The 19,974-nt window shown below is 37.7% G+C and overlaps 1 protein-coding gene across 1 annotated transcript; it reads right to left on the minus strand.

The window, feature by feature from the left end:
• Positions 1-305: 305 nt before the first annotated feature.
• Positions 306-11,083, minus strand: LOC124261103 (transcription initiation factor TFIID subunit 9B-like). The gene is made up of 6 exons (XM_046695421.1): positions 10,932-11,083; positions 9,648-9,784; positions 7,850-7,981; positions 6,130-6,199; positions 3,296-3,418; positions 306-2,371 (listed from the first exon to the last, which is right to left on the minus strand). Exons 1-6 carry the CDS (start codon positions 11,050-11,052, stop codon positions 2,178-2,180), a joined length of 777 nt encoding a protein of 258 aa, XP_046551377.1. The 5' UTR covers positions 11,053-11,083; the 3' UTR covers positions 306-2,177.
• Between the last annotated feature and the right edge of the window lie 8,891 nt (positions 11,084-19,974).

A 19,974-nucleotide genomic window follows, 5' to 3' on the forward strand; every position in this document is an offset into this window, starting at 1 on the left:
ACTAGAAAATCCAGTGATAAACATCATGCTGGGGACTTATTCTAATATGGCACCCTCAAAAGAAATATCAAATCGAGTGAATATCAAGACAAAGTTATTGTGTTAATGGGAAAGGCCCATTCCTCTGATTTCTATGTAATTATAATGAGTCATCTTGATGTTGTTAAGATGAGGTTGAATTGCAAGTCAACAAGTACATTTACGTTTTGTTTGTTTTTGTTTCGTTTGTTGTTTAAATCCACACTCAGCAAAATTACATACTTTCTGTTCTTCACAATAAAGAAAAACATAATACTAAAATATACTACAACTTCTAGGATTTATTCTAATCATGGCAAGATTCTATGTCACATAATTTATAGATCATATACATTTTGTTCTGTTGAAAGTTTTTACATGATTTTGGACATCCTAAAACATGATTCTTCATCATTATCAATACACTTGATCATGTATAAGGAAACACGACCCATCAGTATCAGAGAGATGATATGACTTAGGTTTCTATGCTGTTTTATTCGACAAGAGACACAATATGACGACACACCTCATAGTATGATGACAAGAAAACACAGAGTCCACCCCACCCCCCAACCATATTTGTCACAAAAGAGTGTTCAGTATGGTGAAGCCAAGACAATAACAAAAACAGAGCGTGAGTGAGTGAGTTTAGTTTTACGCCGCTTTTAGCAATATTCCAGCAATATCACGGCAGGAGACACCAGAAATGGGCTTCCCACCTTGTACCCATGTGAGGAATCGAACCCTGGTCTTCAGCGCGACGAGCAAACGCTTTAACCATTAGGCTACCCCACAGCCCACAGAGGTGATTTCAGGATACTGAAAGGGCTAAAAACAAGTATCTACACAATGGGTTTCCCTGACATTCCAAAATAAGTGCTCTTAAAATTAAGGCTGGTCCTGTGGTCCTTGGCTAGTAAAAATTCACCAGGACCACAATGATAAGTTTGCAGTGGTCCTGGTGGCCAGTTAGTTTTGTATTGATAGTTAAGTAAATATGCGAATGTTATTTTTGGACCAGTGAAGTACAGATGTCCCTTTTGCATTATAAATGTTAAATTTTAATGGTACACATTCATATACCATACCCCTGTCCACCATGTCCGTTTGATACTACTAACACAGCCACTCAAGACAAAATGCAAAATTTAAAAATAAGCAGAAAACGACCTCATTTCCATTTGTTTGGTTTAGTTTGATTAAACCTCAAAAATATCAAACAAACCCTAAACACCAAAACTGAATTCAAAATCTAAGTTCCATAATGGTATGTGGCAACCTCAGAGACTTAACTGGGCTGAAAATGCAACAAAACTAATATTTTGTATGAACCTTCAAAAACAAACATTTACTTATGAAGCAATTAATTGAAACTCCCAAATCGAATTTTCAGGAAGGCAGCAAAAATGGCATCTGAGTAAAGTAAAATTCTCCAACTACATGTGGAGCTCATGTACATCCCATACCAAAATGGCTGATGTATGGTATAGTTATGTATGGTGTATTAAGATATGTACCACCCCAAGGCAACATTTGTATGTTGATATTATTGATACAATGTAATGTTGACTAGTTGAGCTTGAACTGGATGTGCAGGATATTTTGACAGTGCAACATTGAGAACACTGCCTCAATGTAATAGTGTACCAACCTAAGGCAACATTAGTGTGTTTGATATACTGTAATGTTGACTAGTTGAGCTTAATTAAACTGGGTGTGCAGGATATTTTGACACTGTAATTTGAGAACACTGCCTCCAGACATCCATCCCCTGATGAAACCACATCACCTCCAGCCTCAGCAACTTGTCACTACCATCCTCTTCCACTTTTCTCTACAGCCCATCCAGATATCCTTCTGTTGAACCACACCACTTGTCTTACTCAGGCTCCCACAGAGTTCAAACTCCTTGGTCAGAACATAAGTCATAATCAGATTCTTCCAGGTATCCTTCTCTTGAACCACACCACTTGTCATACTCAAGCTCCTACAGAGTTTAAGCTCATCGGATACAACATCTACCAGTCATAATCAAAGTCTTCCAGATATCCTTCTCTTGAACACCACCAGTTGTCAAATTCAAGCTCCAACTCATCAAGCTTATTGACCACAAATCTTGTCATAATCAAGATCTTCCACACATCAAGTTATCGACATCATTTATCATAATCATCATCTTCCAGCTTCCTCTTGAGAGGGTTGACACCAGGGATCACACCAGGGATCACACCAGGGATCACAGGCTGACCTCCAAATGCTCCCTGCTGACCAATAGTGGACAAAGTGCTGGTTGGTATCGGCCGTGTAGTGATGATCTGACCGCTGGTGTTGGGAAGGCCTTTTGTCATCCCTAAGATGTTGAGAAAAAGCCATGTTATTGTAACATTTGTCAACAAGACACAAGTTAAAGCCAGTGGTCAACTTATAAACTACTTATTAACAATATTTCTCATAACATAGGTTGGGTGAGGTGAAATGGGGGTAAACGTTGTATTTAAGAATATTTCGCTCATATGACGACTTGCATGCGTGTGTATGTGTGGCTGCTTGTACTAGCCCAGACTTTAGCTGGTTTTATAGTCCTAGCACACTGAGATAACATGCCGCAAGTAAGCATGAATACTCCACTCAGACACATTATACTGACTCCGAACGCTACAGTGCTTGTACCCATTAATGCCGAGCGCCAGACAGGGACCAACAAGTACCATATTTTAATGTCTATTGGTATGATGCAGACAGGGATCGAACCCGCGACCATTCGCTCTCCGGACGGATGCTCTATCCACTACACCACTGAGGCGGTCATTGAATATGATGTGCAAAAAAGGTAAAAGAATAACCTACAAGCACAAAAAAGTTTGTGAAAAACGTAAGGTTTGATTGAACTGCATGTTAAAGTAGTCGGGCTGCCCAGTTTTTAATCATGGTTTAGCATCGAAAGTGGTATTCCTTTTGTATTCTATATAATAGTGTAGCTGTAGAATTTTCTAAAATCTTTATTTCTTCACCGATTTCATTCAAATTTGAAAAACATGTTCATCAAAACATACAAAAGCAATATATGACTGCAAATGTCTAGATTTTTATTTTTAAAAATTATTGTCCGAACAGTGATTCGAACCCCGTGGGTTTAGGTACAGTGGCTGTGGCAGGCTTGCTTGTTATAGTCAGTCGGGTGAGCTGCTACAGCCTGCCATGATATGGCTGGGATATGGTTAAACCTCACTCATGCACCCACTCACTCACAATGTCAAACACGTATCATACCAACCTGTATTGACTCTGATGGTAGGTTTTGGTATAGTGGCTGTGGCAGGTTTGCTAATAATAGTCACAGTCGGCTGTGCTTTTGATACCACCGTGAGACCGTGACTAGATGAACTAGAGCCCTTTGCTGAAAGAAACAATACAAAATATATACTGTAGTTCATGATTCATCTACCTCTAAATAGATTCATATATAAGCAGGCGTCTTATCCTGTCATTTTAATGTAATCATTCTGAATGACATCTGCTGATGTCAATTATTAGATTTCCAATCCCATCTGTACCAAATGTTATAATGAAACTGAAATGCCCATTGCAGGCAAATTTAGAAAAAAACCAACATTTTGTTTGAAAATAGGATATTCTGTTATTTGGATTTTTGTAAAATTCAAAGGGATTTAAACATACCGTGATTGTTGAATGGGGTAAAATTAGCAAGCCAGTTTGTTGCTACAATAAATATGATATTTAGAGAAGCAAAATATATTATGCATTTTCTGTCAACTACACTTCGTTTCGATCCGTGAGTAGACACAATATATATGACTGTGAATTCTTTGAATAATGTGGACCAAAGTTATAATTATTGGTAACTGCCAGTTGTCTGTGGTCTGTGCTTGCCGCGATTAGGACCCCATCGCGGGGGATCGACTTATGCACGAAACATACCATTTTGACACTGATTTTAAGGGTCAAGTTTGGGGGGTCGTCTTATAGACGGTCATATACGGTAGTACTCAGTCCAAAACATTAATTGCTCTTCCCATCACAATTCTTCAGGGTCATAATTTCAAGAAAAATTCTGATAATATAAATCTCCCAAAGCTTTTTGTGAACGCGTTTAGTAACAAAATAATCAACTAAACGTGATAACATTTATTTTCTAAATCATAAACCAAGGAACTAAACATTACTACCGATACACTTATGGAAAAACAATCTTTGATGAACAATAACGTAATATGTACCAAAAAGCATCAATAATTGTCTAAGAATTAAACCAATTTTACTACACTAACCCTGAATATCTAAGGTCTACCTCTTTCAAATGACCAAAACCGACTTATCTCTAACAATTCTAGTTTTGCCTGAAGGTTTTGTCAACTCGCAGGCAATTCTCGTGCAGTCAGTGTTTATGTAAATCTAACTCTGCAAAGTAATGTTTTCGACAAATGTTTATAATTCCATAAACACTAACTGAACGAGGTGTGTCTGAATGAACTCTCCCAAGCAATGACTGTGTGTATGCGTTGCTTTTTGGATTGGTCACCTTATATGAACATTCATACGGTGTTCATACGATTGGGCCCTCCCTCTATGAAGGTTCACACTCAGTGAACTCACACAAAGTGAAAGTCAATTCTCATAATTTCTTAAAACCTGATTTCCAGTCTAAGTAAACTTAGGCTCACTATTATTCATTACACTGCTATACCGAGTCTAACAAAACTTTGCAGAAGATCGCGTCAGATAACCTTTTCAATTGACCAATCAGAATACAGCTTACCAAATCGCGAAAGTTGACATTCGCTCATACCTTTTGAACTTTTACCTCGAAAAAGTTTGTACCCGAACAATTCCTAGTGCTATTTCCATACGATCGCTTCCGAGTAATGCACATGGAGCATGCCACAATCGTGAGTAAATCAGTCGCTGAAAATAGCGTCTTGTCAGTATTCAAGGATGTCAGCCTGCGGGAATATTAGCTCATGATAACATGTCAACAGAAACCCCAAAGCGTATATACTGCAGGTCAAATATCTGTGTTTTATGCGGGTTTTCGTTTGTTGGGAGATCAGTGTTGGCGACCGGGGAAGAGAAAATCCATTTTGTAAGTCCCGCCAAACCCTAAATAGTAGCCGTTGTCTGATTGGTTAAATTCGTTCGTCCGTCTCACGTTTGATTGGACGGTCATAGGTTGCGCAAAGGTTAGCTAACGCGACCTTCTACTAGGTTTTGTTAGACTCAGTATAGCAGTGTAACGAATAATACTGAGCCTTAGTTTACTTAGACTGACCTGATTTCACACTTTGAGTGAGTGAGTGAGCTTAGCATTTTAGCAATATTCCAACAATATCACGGTGGGGGACACCAGAAATGGGCTTCACACATTGTACCCATGTGGGGAATCGAACCCATGTCTTTGGCGTGACGAGTGAACGCTTTAACCACGAGGCTACACCACCTCCCCTGCTCTAATAGAAAAGCTGAATATCGGACAATTCAGAGATCAACAACATGAGCATCGATCTGCGCAATCGGGAACCGATGAAATGTGTCAAGCAAGTCAGCGAGTCTGACCAGCCGATTCCGTTAGTCGCCTCTTACGACAAGCATGGGTTACTGAAGGCCAATATTCTAACCCAAACCTTCACGGGTCAGTTTTACATTAAGAACATAGAGCTAAAGACACCAATCAGACACAGTGTACCGACTCCAAACTGGCTAGTACATGTTTTGTGCCCTCAATCCCAGCTGTGTAAACAAGAATCATCTCTAACGTCTCTTGGTACGAGGTGGACTGGGATCAACCCATTCTCCCGTCAGACACACTTTTCACCAGAGCATGGAAACCCATGAAGATGGGGGTAAGATGGTCTTCAGCAGCCCTTGCTTGTTGTAAAAGGCAACTAACAGGATCGGGTGGTCAGAACTGCTGACTTTGTGCACACATCATCATATCCCAATTGCAAAGATTGATGCTCATGATGTTTATCACTGGATTGTCCAGACCCAATTACTTACACACCGTCGCCATATAGCTGGAATATTGCTGAGGATGGTGTCAAACAAAAAAACAGAGCATGCAGCACTTACTTACGCCTGACACATACTTACACTGCATGGGAGCAATGCTGATTCTGGGAGAACCAGAAGAAAACTGAGGCAATCCTATCTGGATTCGAGACTGAAACAGTGAAAGTGTTCGATTTGAGTTTTATGTTGCTTGGACCGTATAGAAATGCATTTTTATGTTTAGTCAAGGTTAAATGAAATGAAAAAAAAGTGGTTACTGAAAGAAAAAACATGTTCCTGTAATAATAAACAATCCAAGATTGAATATGTTAAAACAAATTCCCATAATTCAGACCTAACAAAATCATGCAATGGCAAACACAATAAATAATTTCAATCAACACAAATTCAAGCAAAAGTAAAATGTAGGTAAACATTGACATGGATATAAGACATATATAAAAAGGCATTTGTTTGTCTGTGGTGTAACTTCACACTTTGCAATAGTGCTGGAGCGATTGATCGAGTAATCAGTCAATAGATCTCGCTTGCATCAACAAGTTTTCATGAGTTTGGGAGACTACTCGATATTCATAAAAAATAAATTAAACTTTAGAAAGTATGTTTCTTATTGTTATGACTGTTAAATCAACATAACCTGGGTTTACACATTCCTCTCTTAATGGGGGCGGTGGGGTAGCCTAATGGTTAAAGCGTTGGCTCGTCACGCCGAAGACCCGGGTTCGATTCCCCACATGGGTACAATGTGTGAAGCCCATTTCTGGTGTCCCCTGCCGTGATGTTGCTGGAATATTGCTAAAAGCGGCGTAAAACCAAACTCAGTCAGTCAGTCCTCTCTTAATGTAACAGACCTGCGAAGATCCAACTTAGAATTGGTCTTCATCAAGCCATGCTTGTCGTAAGAGGCAATTAATGGGATAGGGTGGTCAGACTCTCTGACGTGGTTGACACATGTCATTGTATCCCATTTGCAAAGATCAAAGCTCATCATGTTGATCACTGGATTGTCTGGTCCAGACTTGATTATTTACAGTCGCCGCCAAAGAACTGGAATATTGCTGACTGTTATGGTAACAAGAAACGAACAAACAAAACACATTCCTGTAAAGTTCCTTTCATTTGTTTCAAACTCAAAGATCATAGACATCTGCTTAGTTTACTGACTTGTAATAACAAAACAACTTGCTCATCCAAATCAAGTTTGGGGAGTGGGGCAGGGTGGGGTGGGGTGATATACTTCCGTGAACTGTCTATAGCCAATCCCTTCTGTGTGAGACTAGGAATTTATCAATCAACCAATGTATCCGTTAGTAATGTCGCAATTCACAGGTACATCGCCCGCAGGGTTTGCACAATATGATATACGATTCATCTGTATGTTGACATATATCTATTATGTTTGATGTTGCACCGATATTTCATATAAAATATTTTTTGTTAAATACAAATAGGACATTACTAAAAGTAACTGAACACATGTTTCTTGTATAATTTGTTACACAGAACATCACACATGACTAGACTTGGTAAGTGTGGTTGATGGATACTTGGCTGATACTCACTCTTCCCTTCTCTAGTAATCTCTACCAACATACTTGGTGACAGGTGAGATATGGTATGAGTTTGTGATTCAGGTAAGGGCTGCTTGTAACGAGCAAAGTGTCGGAAATGTCGCATCGTAATACACACCATATCGTGACCTCAGTATCAAGATATGTATCGCATCGAGAGAAATTTGTATCGTGACATCCCTAGTATCTAATTATTCTAGACTGGAATCTAAATGGACAAAAACATTCACCTTCTTGAGTGTCCTAAGCCTGTAGTTGGGAGCACTGAGGCAATATCTGTCCGGTGGCAAGCGTGGTAGTGAGTAGGGCTTGATAAGGGGTAGCTGTTGACTGTTCTTGTGTCGAGCTATCTCCATCAGCAGCTGTAGAACACAAACATAGCAATGTAGTGATGGTTATATTTATGAGTCTGGATTATCCACCATGGTTTGCACTCTTGGAAATAAACACTAGCTTCTAGGCCTGAGGCTGACAGACTTGGTCATGGGCATATAGTTTTAAATTTCAGAAAGCCATTAGGATAATCCTTAAATTGGCATAAAACCAAACTCAGTCAGTGCAAGGTAATTTGATTATGTATTAGTTTTCTGTAAAATCATAACTTGACAAGTTTTGCTAAACATAGGGCCTTTTTAAGGCAAATCACTGACAGTTGGTGTTTTTTCAAGGCTAAAATGAAATAAGGGCATTTTAAGGTTAAAATGTCCATATTTCAGGCTTTTTTAAGCCTTATAAACCCTGAATAACATGAAGAGCCATCTTTTGATGTGACAATGGGGACATGGCTGTGGAGTGAACCACAAACCTCATGGTCTAGTCAGCAAATGGTCAGACAATCTACCTATTGGATCCTGGTCTACAGCAGTGTTGGGAATTGGTTGAAATGATACAATTAATAATTGGTACATTACCAAAAAGCAATCATCGAAAAAAAATTGGTTAGCGTTATTTTTCAGATTTTCCTGTTCAGGTTGTTAATGTATTTAAGCATAAAGAAAAAATTGTTATTTTCTGTTGTTGTTTATGTTTTGTTCATTTGGAAACCACTCAAATTTCAAATCCAATGTACTGATGTACTACTATTAGATGAGCCACGACCTGACAAATGACCCCAATTTGCACATATGGGAACACCCTCCATTTGAAAAATGAGGGAAACAGGTTGTCGTCTAAAACTTGAAAAGTTCAATTTCCCCGTGTAAATCGTGTTTTGATTGTTATATCATACTAAGTATGTGTACACTTTGCCCATAGGCTCATCTAATACGAGTCAAGCAGTAAAATGATGCAACTTGATCCTTTAACTTGATCCTGATGACTGACATATCATGAACATAAACTTCCAAGAGACTTCAAGAAATACTCAGTCATGACTTTTCAGTAAGAAGGGAGTTTTCTTAGAATTAAACATGATTCAGACCCTGACAACTTCAAAGATATATCAAGCATTTTAAACACTAAAACAGTAGTTCCAAAATTATTTCGATTATGAGAAAATGTGATCTATTGCTTGTTTGTTTGGTCAATGCGACTAATCTTTGATTATTTTAATTATTCGGGAACAGCACTAGTCTACAGGGTTTGGGTATGGCACCCTTTCCGATCCTTAGGGTTAGAGTTAGGGAACCTCTCCAACCCTTAGGGTTAGGGACCCTTACTGATCTTTATTTAGGGTTAGACCTCACCTTAGGGCAGTGTAATCCTATTTATATCCACATTGAAACACATTTCGTTCCATCCGGGACTCGTCAGTACAGTCCAAGAAACAATGGCGTAAAAAAAAATGAATGGGAAAGGCGTTTGTTGCGCTTCCGCCTCACTTCTGTGCAAATGACCCGTTAAACGAGCTGTGAGAGCAATCATGGTCCCGAGGTAGAGAGTCTGCTAATTATGTCACTAATTAATGATGTTAGTAATCCGGCGAAGTGTGTTCGAGCCCCTGCTGCGCTAATCAATCTGAAAAAGTGAACCAAGTAAAGTGCCCTACTCCCCAATCTACCTCTTAGACCCTCGTCTACAGATACTTACATCTCGCGGTGGAGGTGTAGTGAAAGAGTGATCCATCTTGCACTGAATGGCCAGTTTGACATCATCGGTGTCCAGGTTCTTCTTGTTGGCATGAGTTGAATACACTTTAGCATCATCCAGGATATCGGTAATGTACCCTGATAGCAACACAAACATTGTAACAGTGAATAATAGGGATAGAATGCTAGTTTGAAATATCGGTTTCGGCCGCAGCGTGCATGCAATACATGTGATGTATTGGGTGTCTTATGACTAACTTTTGTGAAACATAATTGGTGGAAAAGTTATTTGGGCATTTTTTGTGTTCATATTGTTTCCAAAACATCCTAACTGATTCTAGTGACTTTTTAAAAAAATTCAGTCCTCTGAGTAATTATGGGTAGTTTTTTTGCTTTGTTAATGTTTTCTCTCTCCCTGTATTGGAAACACACTATAACAGGACTACATAAAACTAATGCAGGGATTTACCTTGAGTCCTGTATTTGAGGGTCCCTGGGACTCATACTCTTAATTTTCAGGGGTCCTGGACTACAAAATGGGGGTCCCAGACACTTCAATATTATTAATGATACTATGTTGTAATACTGTTGTAATTCAGTTACTGTTATTGTATTGTGTATCATGATCATCACATTGTTACAGAAATTAAATTGCAAATGATACCATAATTATGATTACACAATGCCATTTAGAAAGTGGTCAAATGTAACATATGTTATATTTGGGATTACACTTTCTTAGTAAAGTACAAATTCTAGTACTTTTTTAGTTGAGGCCCATCCGGGATTCGAACTCACACCCTCAGAGTCAGGCACTAATCGCCAGCACACAAAGTCAGCCGCCTAACCGGCTCAGCTACCGCTGGAAGTCGCGGTATATCCTTTATCACTCAAGGTTAGTAAAATAAAACTTTAAATGACATTACAGATATAAATTACGTTTTTGTCTTGCATCGTTGAAAACCCCTGACACCGGGATATATGAAGTTTATTTCCCTTGGGATAATAAAGAAATTACCTTAATCTTACTTCAATACTTGTGCGTGTGTGTGATATTTTGAATATTTTTAGTTCCAAGTGGTGGCTGAAGAGGATGGGCAAATATGTGCCACTGGCATTCAGGGTGTTAGGGGCTTGTGTGTAGATGCCGTCTGCCTAACGATGACAGAACTTCACAAAATCAAGTATGATCTTCGTAAACAACGTCTGTGAATCAAAACAGTGGCAATGCTTTTTGTTAATACTTGTGAGGAGAAACGTATTTTGGTCTCAGTTTTGTACTTACGGTAGGTAAATTCAAGCATTTGATTAATCAACCGTGGTTCGTAGTCCAAAACGCCCATATCTTTCAAAACTGCTGCCATTACTTGAGCATCCCTCGGCGAGCTTTTCGCAGGAGCCGCCATCTTTGAAGTGTGAAAGGTGGCGCTTTGGGGAGACAACTCTCAACTGGTAAACCGCTAGAAAATGAGCTTTCAATAAAATCTGTTAAATTGCTTAAATTGAAAAATAAATATGGCATAACAATTGAATCTGTTTTTCAAGATATCATGACGATAGCAATTACAACATGACCTATCAGTACCTATGAAAACACTCCTGTAACGAAAGGGTCGGAGCTAGGTGCCTGGACGAAGACGGCTGGTCTTAGATATTGATCCAGAGCGATTCTTCAGGGCTGATTGTTGCTTTCGTTGTTGTTTTTCCCCCGCGACAACCAGGATGATATCCCAGAAATCTTGACTGGTTTGCGATCTCTGCTGCGCCACCCGCAAGCTTAAAATCGTAGTTGTTTATGTTTATTAACATGTATATCCATAAATTGATCAACAAAGATGAAATCTTTTTTACCCATTAATATTTCCATCTTTATTATAATGATAACAATTGAAAACATTTTTCATCTGCCAGTGGTAAAAATGTTAGGATGAAAAAGAAACCGAAGTCAACGTACGTCTTTATATTTTGTCTTATAACCCTAAATAATATATTACTATAATTTTATGCATTTTGGAACTTCATAAAAAGTACACGATACGTTTTTAGTGAATTTATAACATGACTGTAAATATCTAGACATTTTATAGATTGCCTACGTAAATCATACGCTCTTAAAAAAGAAACAGTTCATTTGATATATATTGACAATAATCACCATAAGACAATTCCTATGTTTGAATCCCGTTAATCATGTCGTGGTTGTTGTGTACTGGGCGCAAACGCACCCCAAAATGTGTGAACGTTTGTCGTAAAAAATGAAAACCATACATGAAAAGCGCATGCAGAAACGTTTTCCACGTAATGTGCGTGCAATGTGTTGGAAACATAAGTAGAGACATCGACTATAAACGGCCAAACCAAATTCATCAGTGAGTGAGTTTAGTTTACGCTGCACTCAGCAATATTCAAGCTATATGGCAGCGGTCTGCAAATAATCGAGTCTCGACCAGACAATCCAGTGATCAACAGCATGAGCATCGATCTGCGCAATTGGGAACCGATGACATGTGTCAACCAAGTCAGCGAGCCTGACCACCCCCATCCTGTTAGTCGCCTCTCACGACAAGCATGGGTTGCTGAAGACCTATTCTAGCCCGGATCTTCACGAATTAAACTACTCAAGAGAAAGTGTACTTAACTACCTTTTTAAACCTGCTTAAATGTCTCAGCTTTTGCTGGACGCCCAAACAGTTTCTTAGCGGTGATGGTGTGAGACTCAGTCGCAGTTATATTTCTCTAACATTTTAGTTGACACATCATCGGGAAATGATCCGATTCCAACCTGGTTTCAACATTGAAATTGAAAATGGAACTAAATAATTCTGTTTAGCCTAACATACAGTCAACCAGACTCGCTCCATTGTTTTACAAAACAGTAAATGCACCCTCAGAATCACCCCGAAATCTGCCGTTCAATATATGGATTCCGTTGCTACAGCATAAATTAATTAAGCCTCTGTCATTGTTTTTAATCCACCATCTCGAGGTTAGCGCGGTATATCGAACATGTCTTCAGTATCTTGCATCACTTAGTTCTGGATTCGTGATAGCCAGAGATTACATAGTCCATAGCATGACCAGTTCGGGCATTAAAGTCTCTACTTTAAAAAACTGTCTGCTTCGCTGTATTGTGATTTAAGCTCTATTACAGCTTTATCAAGATACTCACCTCTTCAGTGAATGTAACTACGTAAAAGAAATATGGAATGATTTAACTAGATGGCTTAAAACTGTAGCAGAAGGTAACACTGAATTTAATTCAGAAAATATCTTGCTTGGATTTAAAGGAAGAAATAATAATTAATTAAATGCCATATGTCTTGTTAAAAAAGTCATATATTCCCGAAAGGTAAAAGGAGCAGTTCCAAATTCCAAGCATGTACAAAGGGAGATAAGCAGATATTATTGAAGCAACAAAATATAGCGCCATTTCATCATGTACAACTGACAAGTTTTATGCGTTCTGGTTATCATTCCATAATCTATTAAGAGAACCTGAATTTATTTATTGAGTGAAGGATACATATAGATCATGTCATTATAACAATTAATACAATTAGATAAACTATCTCTATTATGATATATATAACTGTCTCAATATTCAACGATATTTAACGCTATAAATTACTGTTTATACCCTTGACAAAATATACATATAGGAGAATGTTTGTATATGTAACATGTTTTTACATATAGGCTATAAATTACTGTTTATATTTGTATGTTTGTACTGTCGACAATATACGACAAACGTTGTATATGTAACATGTTTTACATATAGGCTATAAATTACTGTTTATATTTGTATGTTTGTACTGTCGACAATATACGACAAACGTTGTATATGTAACATGTTTTACATATAGGCTATAAATTACTGTTTATATTTGTATGTTTGTACTTTCGACAATATACGACAAACGTTGTATATGTAACATGTTTTACATATAGGCTATAAATTACTGTTTATATTTGTATGTTTGTACTGTCGACAATATACGACAAACGTTGTATATGTAACATGTTTAACATGAAGGCTATAAATTACTGTTTATATTTGTATGTTTTGTACTGTCGACAATATACGACAAACGTTCGACAATATACGAGGCTATAAAACTGTTTATATTTGTATGTTTGTATGACAATATACGACAAACATATATGTAACATTTTACATATAGGCTATAAATTACTGTTTATATTTGTATGTTTGTACTCGACAATATCGACAATATACATGACAAACGTTGTATATGTAACACGTTGTATTTAACATGATAGGCTATAAATTACTGTTTATATTTGTATGTTTGTACTTTCGACAATATACGACAAACGTTGTATATGTAACATGTTTAACATATAGGCTATAAATTACTGTTTATATTTGTATGTTTGTACTTTCGACAATATACGACAAACGTTGTATATACAACATGTTTAACATGAAGGCTATAAATTACTGTTTATATTTGTATGTTTGTACTGTCGACAATATACGACAAACGTTGTATATGTAACATGTTTAACATGAAGGCTATAAATTACTGTTTATATTTGTATGTTTGTACTTTCGACAATATACGACAAACGTTGTATATGTAACATGTTTAACATATAGGCTATAAATTACTGTTTATATTTGTATGTTTGTACTTTCGACAATATACGACAAACGTTGTATATGTAACATGTTTAACATGAAGGCTATAAATTACTGTTTATATTTGTATGTTTGTACTGTCGACAATATACGACAAACGTTGTATATACAACATGTTTTACATGAAGGCTATAAATTACTGTTTATATTTGTATGTTTGTACTTTCGACAATATACGACAAACGTTGTATATACAACATGTTTTACATGAAGGCTATAAATTACTGTTTATATTTGTATGTTTGTGCTGTCGACAATATACGACAAACGTTGTATATACAACATGTTTTAAATGAAGGCTATAAATTACTGTTTATATTTGTATGTTTGTACTGTCGACAATATACGACAAACGTTGTATATACAACATGTTTAACATGAAGCGGAAATTAAAACTTGTACTTTCAGCAATGTGTAGAGATCGTTGTATATATGCTCATGGAGGCGCATCTGGGGGTGCGGGTGATTCTGTTCTTTTCCAGGTTTCTTCACAAACTTTGTATTGCAAATTTGGGCGCCTGTACTTTCAGGTGTTCCCTTGTTTGCTTCCATGAGTATGTAACAGTTTAAACATGAAGTGGAAATTGAAGTATTGCTCTTGTTACTGTATAGTGTTGAAATATACTCTCCCAAAAAAGAAACGCATCATGAAAATAGCAATTTCATGTAGCAATGAATGAAAACGTGATTCATTTTACGAAAGGTTTTGCTCTGTTTATGAGTCATATGGTGTTTATGTTTTGAAACATCACAACAAAACGCACCATCCGTAAAATACCCGTATTTAACAACATGATTTTCAATTTCGGCATGTAGTGTCACAGAATACACAATTCACATGCAATGCACGTGTGGGGGGGCGATCACCTGCCGTAGGAGAAGTGATTTGGTGATGATCCAGGGCAACCTGACAGCTCAACGGTACTGGGACGAAATCCTACGCCCACACCTCCTCCCAGTCGTTGATCGCCAGAGGGAGTTGTTTCAACAGGACAATGCCAGGTCCCAACAGCACGTCACACTAGAGACTTCCTCCAGAACCACAACATCAATGTGGTCCCCTGACCCTCGAGATCACCGGACTTAAACCCGATCGAACATCTGTGGGGTGCCCTGGACAGACGGGTGCGACGCCGTAACCCTAAGCCCCAGACACTTCAGCAACTCGCACATGCACTACAGGCAGAGTGGACTGCGAATGGGCAACACGAGATTCTGAGACTTATTCGTTCGATGCCGAGGCGATGCCGTGCAGTTCTGGATGCCCACGGTGGTCACACGAGGTATTAACTTCAGCGCCACCACACGTCTCCATGTGACACTCAAACTTACTTTCTTCGAGTTGGTGCCAAAGACGGATAAGTCCGCATTCCCAGTGTGCAATTTCGCTATATTTCATTGACTCATAAAGCCTACAAGATGTTTCAAAATAAACATAAATACAGTTGAAATTCCTATATGCGTTTCTTTTTTGGGAGAGTATATATATAACATGTTTAACATAAGGTGGACTTATACCTTTTTGAAGTTTATACCTTTTTGACAATGTATCATTGTATGGAGAAATATGCATAGCACGAGTGGAAATAAAAATAAATCTAAAAATATTTGGCCCATGGATGAAAAGGGGGATATTCTCGGTACGTGGACACCCTGTGTCGTGTAAGTCCAGAAAAAAAGTATCTACTTCGTGCGAATGGGTTACTGAGCTCATTAACGCGAGAACTACGCAGATCGATGCTCATGTTGTTGATCACTGGATTGTCTGGTCCAGACTCGATTATTTACAGACCGCCGCAATATAGCTGGAATATTGCTGAGTGCGGCGTAAAACTAAACTCATTCACTCACTCATTAACGCGAGACAATAGACAGAGTTTGTGATTGCAAGACTTCGGGCAATACTAGATTGTGAAATTATAAGGAAACGAAACAAGTTTGGTTTTTTTTAGTCCGAAATTTGAATGTAGAAACTAAGCAAAAGATTACAAAAATAGAAAAATAAGATATTGTTGGCATGACACGGATTTCATCATAAAGCTGCATATTTAATTAACATTTTTATCAGTCCATAATCTTGTATGATTAAAAGTGTATTGTAACTGAACAATTCGGAAAGAGTGATATACAGTCGGGCCAGTGACTGTGGAGATTTACTGGCCCGACTGGATTTTGACAAGCCACGGGCTAGTGGGCCAGTGGCTATTTGGCACACTGTGGATAACAACTTGCAACAGCTAGAAAGTAACAGAATGATACAGGGGAAATGGGCAGTTATACACAATTGTATGATTGCATAATAAATACCCACAAGGAGTTGGTTATGTCTAGTATTGCCTGCAGTTGCAAATCAAAATATGAAGTGTGAAAAACGTAAGGTATAATGGGTATGTATCAATCAATCTTTATTCAGTACTCAAAAAGGCCACAGGCCTGTAGTGCATTTAGAGTTTACATGAGTAGATAGAAGTCATTTATAAATTCTTTTCTGTAAGAATCCTTTTTCTTAAAATGTACATTGCCAGATTCTGTTATAGTGATGTCGTTGTATCTGTTAATAGTGAAAATAATTTTCTTACACTTGGATGCTTACAATAGTATGGCTTTAGGTATTTCGTTCGTAGAGTCATATAAACAGGACAGATTAGAGGGAGATGTAGTTCATCCTTCCTCAACAGTATTCATCTTACATAATTGACATATTCTGTTTTCTCTTTGTATACCTGGATACCTGCCAGTTTCAATAAATAATACATGGGAAGAGCAACGAAAACGAAAGAGAGCTATAAGAAACTTCTTTACGTCAATTTTTGCTAAATAATTGTTTGATGGGCATTCTAGAAGTTGGTGTCTCAAAAATGAAACATAACTTTATGGATGACAAGTTCTTACCTATTGCATAGAGCGACGTTTCGATGTAGATTCTTACATCGTTACTAAAGCTAAAACACTTTTTATCTAACTAGTCTTCAAAACGTATGTCCGATTTCCATTGATGATAATATAAACATCTTGTGGATAGATTAATGATTCCGACCAAGATTGGAAATACATATCTTTCATTCTTTGCGTAAATGATATGATAAAATTTGCGGAGGACACCCGAGGACCGAGGACAATGGGTATATATGTTGTGGTGATATTCACAGGAAGCGCTTACTTTAAGTAATAAACAGGTGTAATGAGTTCATGATTTTATTGTTATTTATTCTTATTTTATTTACTTAGTGAGTCATTACTAAGTACTGTTTTGATAGCGTATCCTTGAATATAAAAATATATATTTGTTCTTAAGTTTTGATAATTTCGACATGAGAAAAGGTAGCGAACAGCGTCTTCGTTATCGTGACCAGATGAATATCTGGATGTGTCTGATATGTGTCGATTAAATCTGTCTGATATCACAATGGGTGATAAGATAGCATATCGTGATTCCAACTCTGCGTCTTAACGTTCCCGCTAGGCTACCCTACCGCCCCTTTGAGAATACGTGCACACATTTATTTTCACCCCCGGATCAATGTGGTTGTATAACACATGTTGTAGCATTGTGGTGAGGGATATACGGGGTGTTATGCGTCCCGAGTCGCCGGAGGCGAGGTGGATAAAACCTAACGAGGGACTCATAAAACCCCGTGCCAGAATATATACAGAGTATAATATATGGATATTACAAATACGATAAAAAAGTGTACTATTTATATTAAGAAGATATATACAAATTTGCAGTGCGCTTTTTAAGAATATTAAGGCAGGTTTTGGCGGATAAAAACTATACATCTGGACAAGATAGAATAACACTAACTTTCTCAACATCCCCAGATTTAAAACAAACATCTAAAAGACTTGTACATTTAGATAAAAGTTGCACTAGCTCATCAGCATACAAGGGACAATGCAACAAAACATGACACTCATCTTCAATAAAATCTTTACAGTAAAAGCAAACCAACGTAACGACAAGTTTCCATTCTAAGCGGCGATACCCCACATATTTTACAAAGCTAGTGCCTTTCTCATAGAACGCCCGCGACATGTTACAATTAACATAAAATCCAACTAAAAAGTACAGTAGTGCGTAACTTATTACCTCCCCTACCAGTTAAACTACCAACTTGCATGCTTGACAATAGTGCACGTGGTGTTCCGATTAATTGAAATAATCGAAGATTGGTCGAAGTGACCAAACGACCAAGCAATCGATCACATTTCTCATAATCGAACACAAATGATTTTGGAACTGCTGTTTTAGTCTTTGAAACACTTGACGATGGAACATATCTTCGAAGTTGTCAGAGCCTGAACATTTGTTTAATTCTTGGAAAACTCACTTCACTAACTGAAAAGTCATGACTGAATATTTCTTGAAGACCCCAGAAGGTTTATGTTCATGATATATCAACATCTCTTTAAAGTAGCAAGGTGTATCATGTTGTACATATCTGCAATACCAACCTGAATACGAAAATCTGAAATTGACGCTAACCAATTTGTATCGCTGATTGTTCGTTGGTAATGAAGCAATCATCAATTATGAGATTTTAACCAATTCACAACACTACTTGACAACGCTCTGGATTTGGCTAAACGGCGGCTCGTGAATGGTCAGTTAACTCGGGGAGAGTGCCACGCTACATTCGTCACCACTCGCCCCTTTCGGTAGCCTAAACAGATTCAGCTTGTCCCGGAAAATAACACGAGTTGGTCACGAATATACCACGCTACTGTATCCCATTATGTGGGGCCTGTAGATGTATATGACATGTATTGCAAATGTTATTGCGTTAACTATGTAAATTTCTTTACAATGTCCTTTGATGTTCACGAACAAATGTATTACTTTCATTGTCCAGACTTAGTCAAGGTTATAATCAGCGTTGCAAACTCCCGCCTGCCCGACCGTCCGGGACGGTCTGTTTTGCGACCGGACGGTCAGTTTTAAAAAGTTTCACGCCCGATGGTCTGGCTGTTGAATCAGCGTAATTTTGTAATGTATATAATGACTAAAACATTTAAAACGTGTTATTGTGCCGATCGATAATTTCGATGTTATTTTCAGATATTGGGCCTAATAAATTACGAACATTATCATTTACGAATTCATCAAAACTAACCACGAAATCTTGATCATGTTTCTGCGGCGTGTATGTATTTACGCATCCATTTTTATCACACTAAGCTACCAAATGTACATGTAATGGATTTCCGACCCCACCCGCATGTAACAATGTTTCAAGGAAATCATTAAATAAATTGAATAAACTTATGAATAAAATCAACAATAGCACTCATAAAAGTTGTCAAACGTACATATAAAACTACTATTTCCATCTTTTTGTGCGATTATGCAATACGAGTCAAGTCACTGACAAGTTACATCTCGGCTTTCGCCGCCTCAATCTTCACGCTTGGACACGATGTTTAATGCGAAAATATATGCATGAAGCATTTTTGTCACAGGTCATAACCTAGCACGATACGTCCAATAAGTTCCATAATTTAAGTATACATAGCGTTTTCGTGCTTAATATGTTCCGAATAGCATTATTTTACCCAAAACTTTCGTCTAAATATAAAGGTTTTCGTTTACGAGGACAGTATTCATTGCCGTAATATGAGTGGCTGCCTCATGTCACATGTCTGATTTTGACCAATCAAATTT

Source organism: Haliotis rubra, unplaced genomic scaffold (genome assembly GCF_003918875.1).
Source record: "Haliotis rubra isolate DU_JTF1 unplaced genomic scaffold, ASM391887v1 Scf789, whole genome shotgun sequence".
Taxonomy (NCBI): domain Eukaryota; kingdom Metazoa; phylum Mollusca; class Gastropoda; order Lepetellida; family Haliotidae; genus Haliotis; species Haliotis rubra.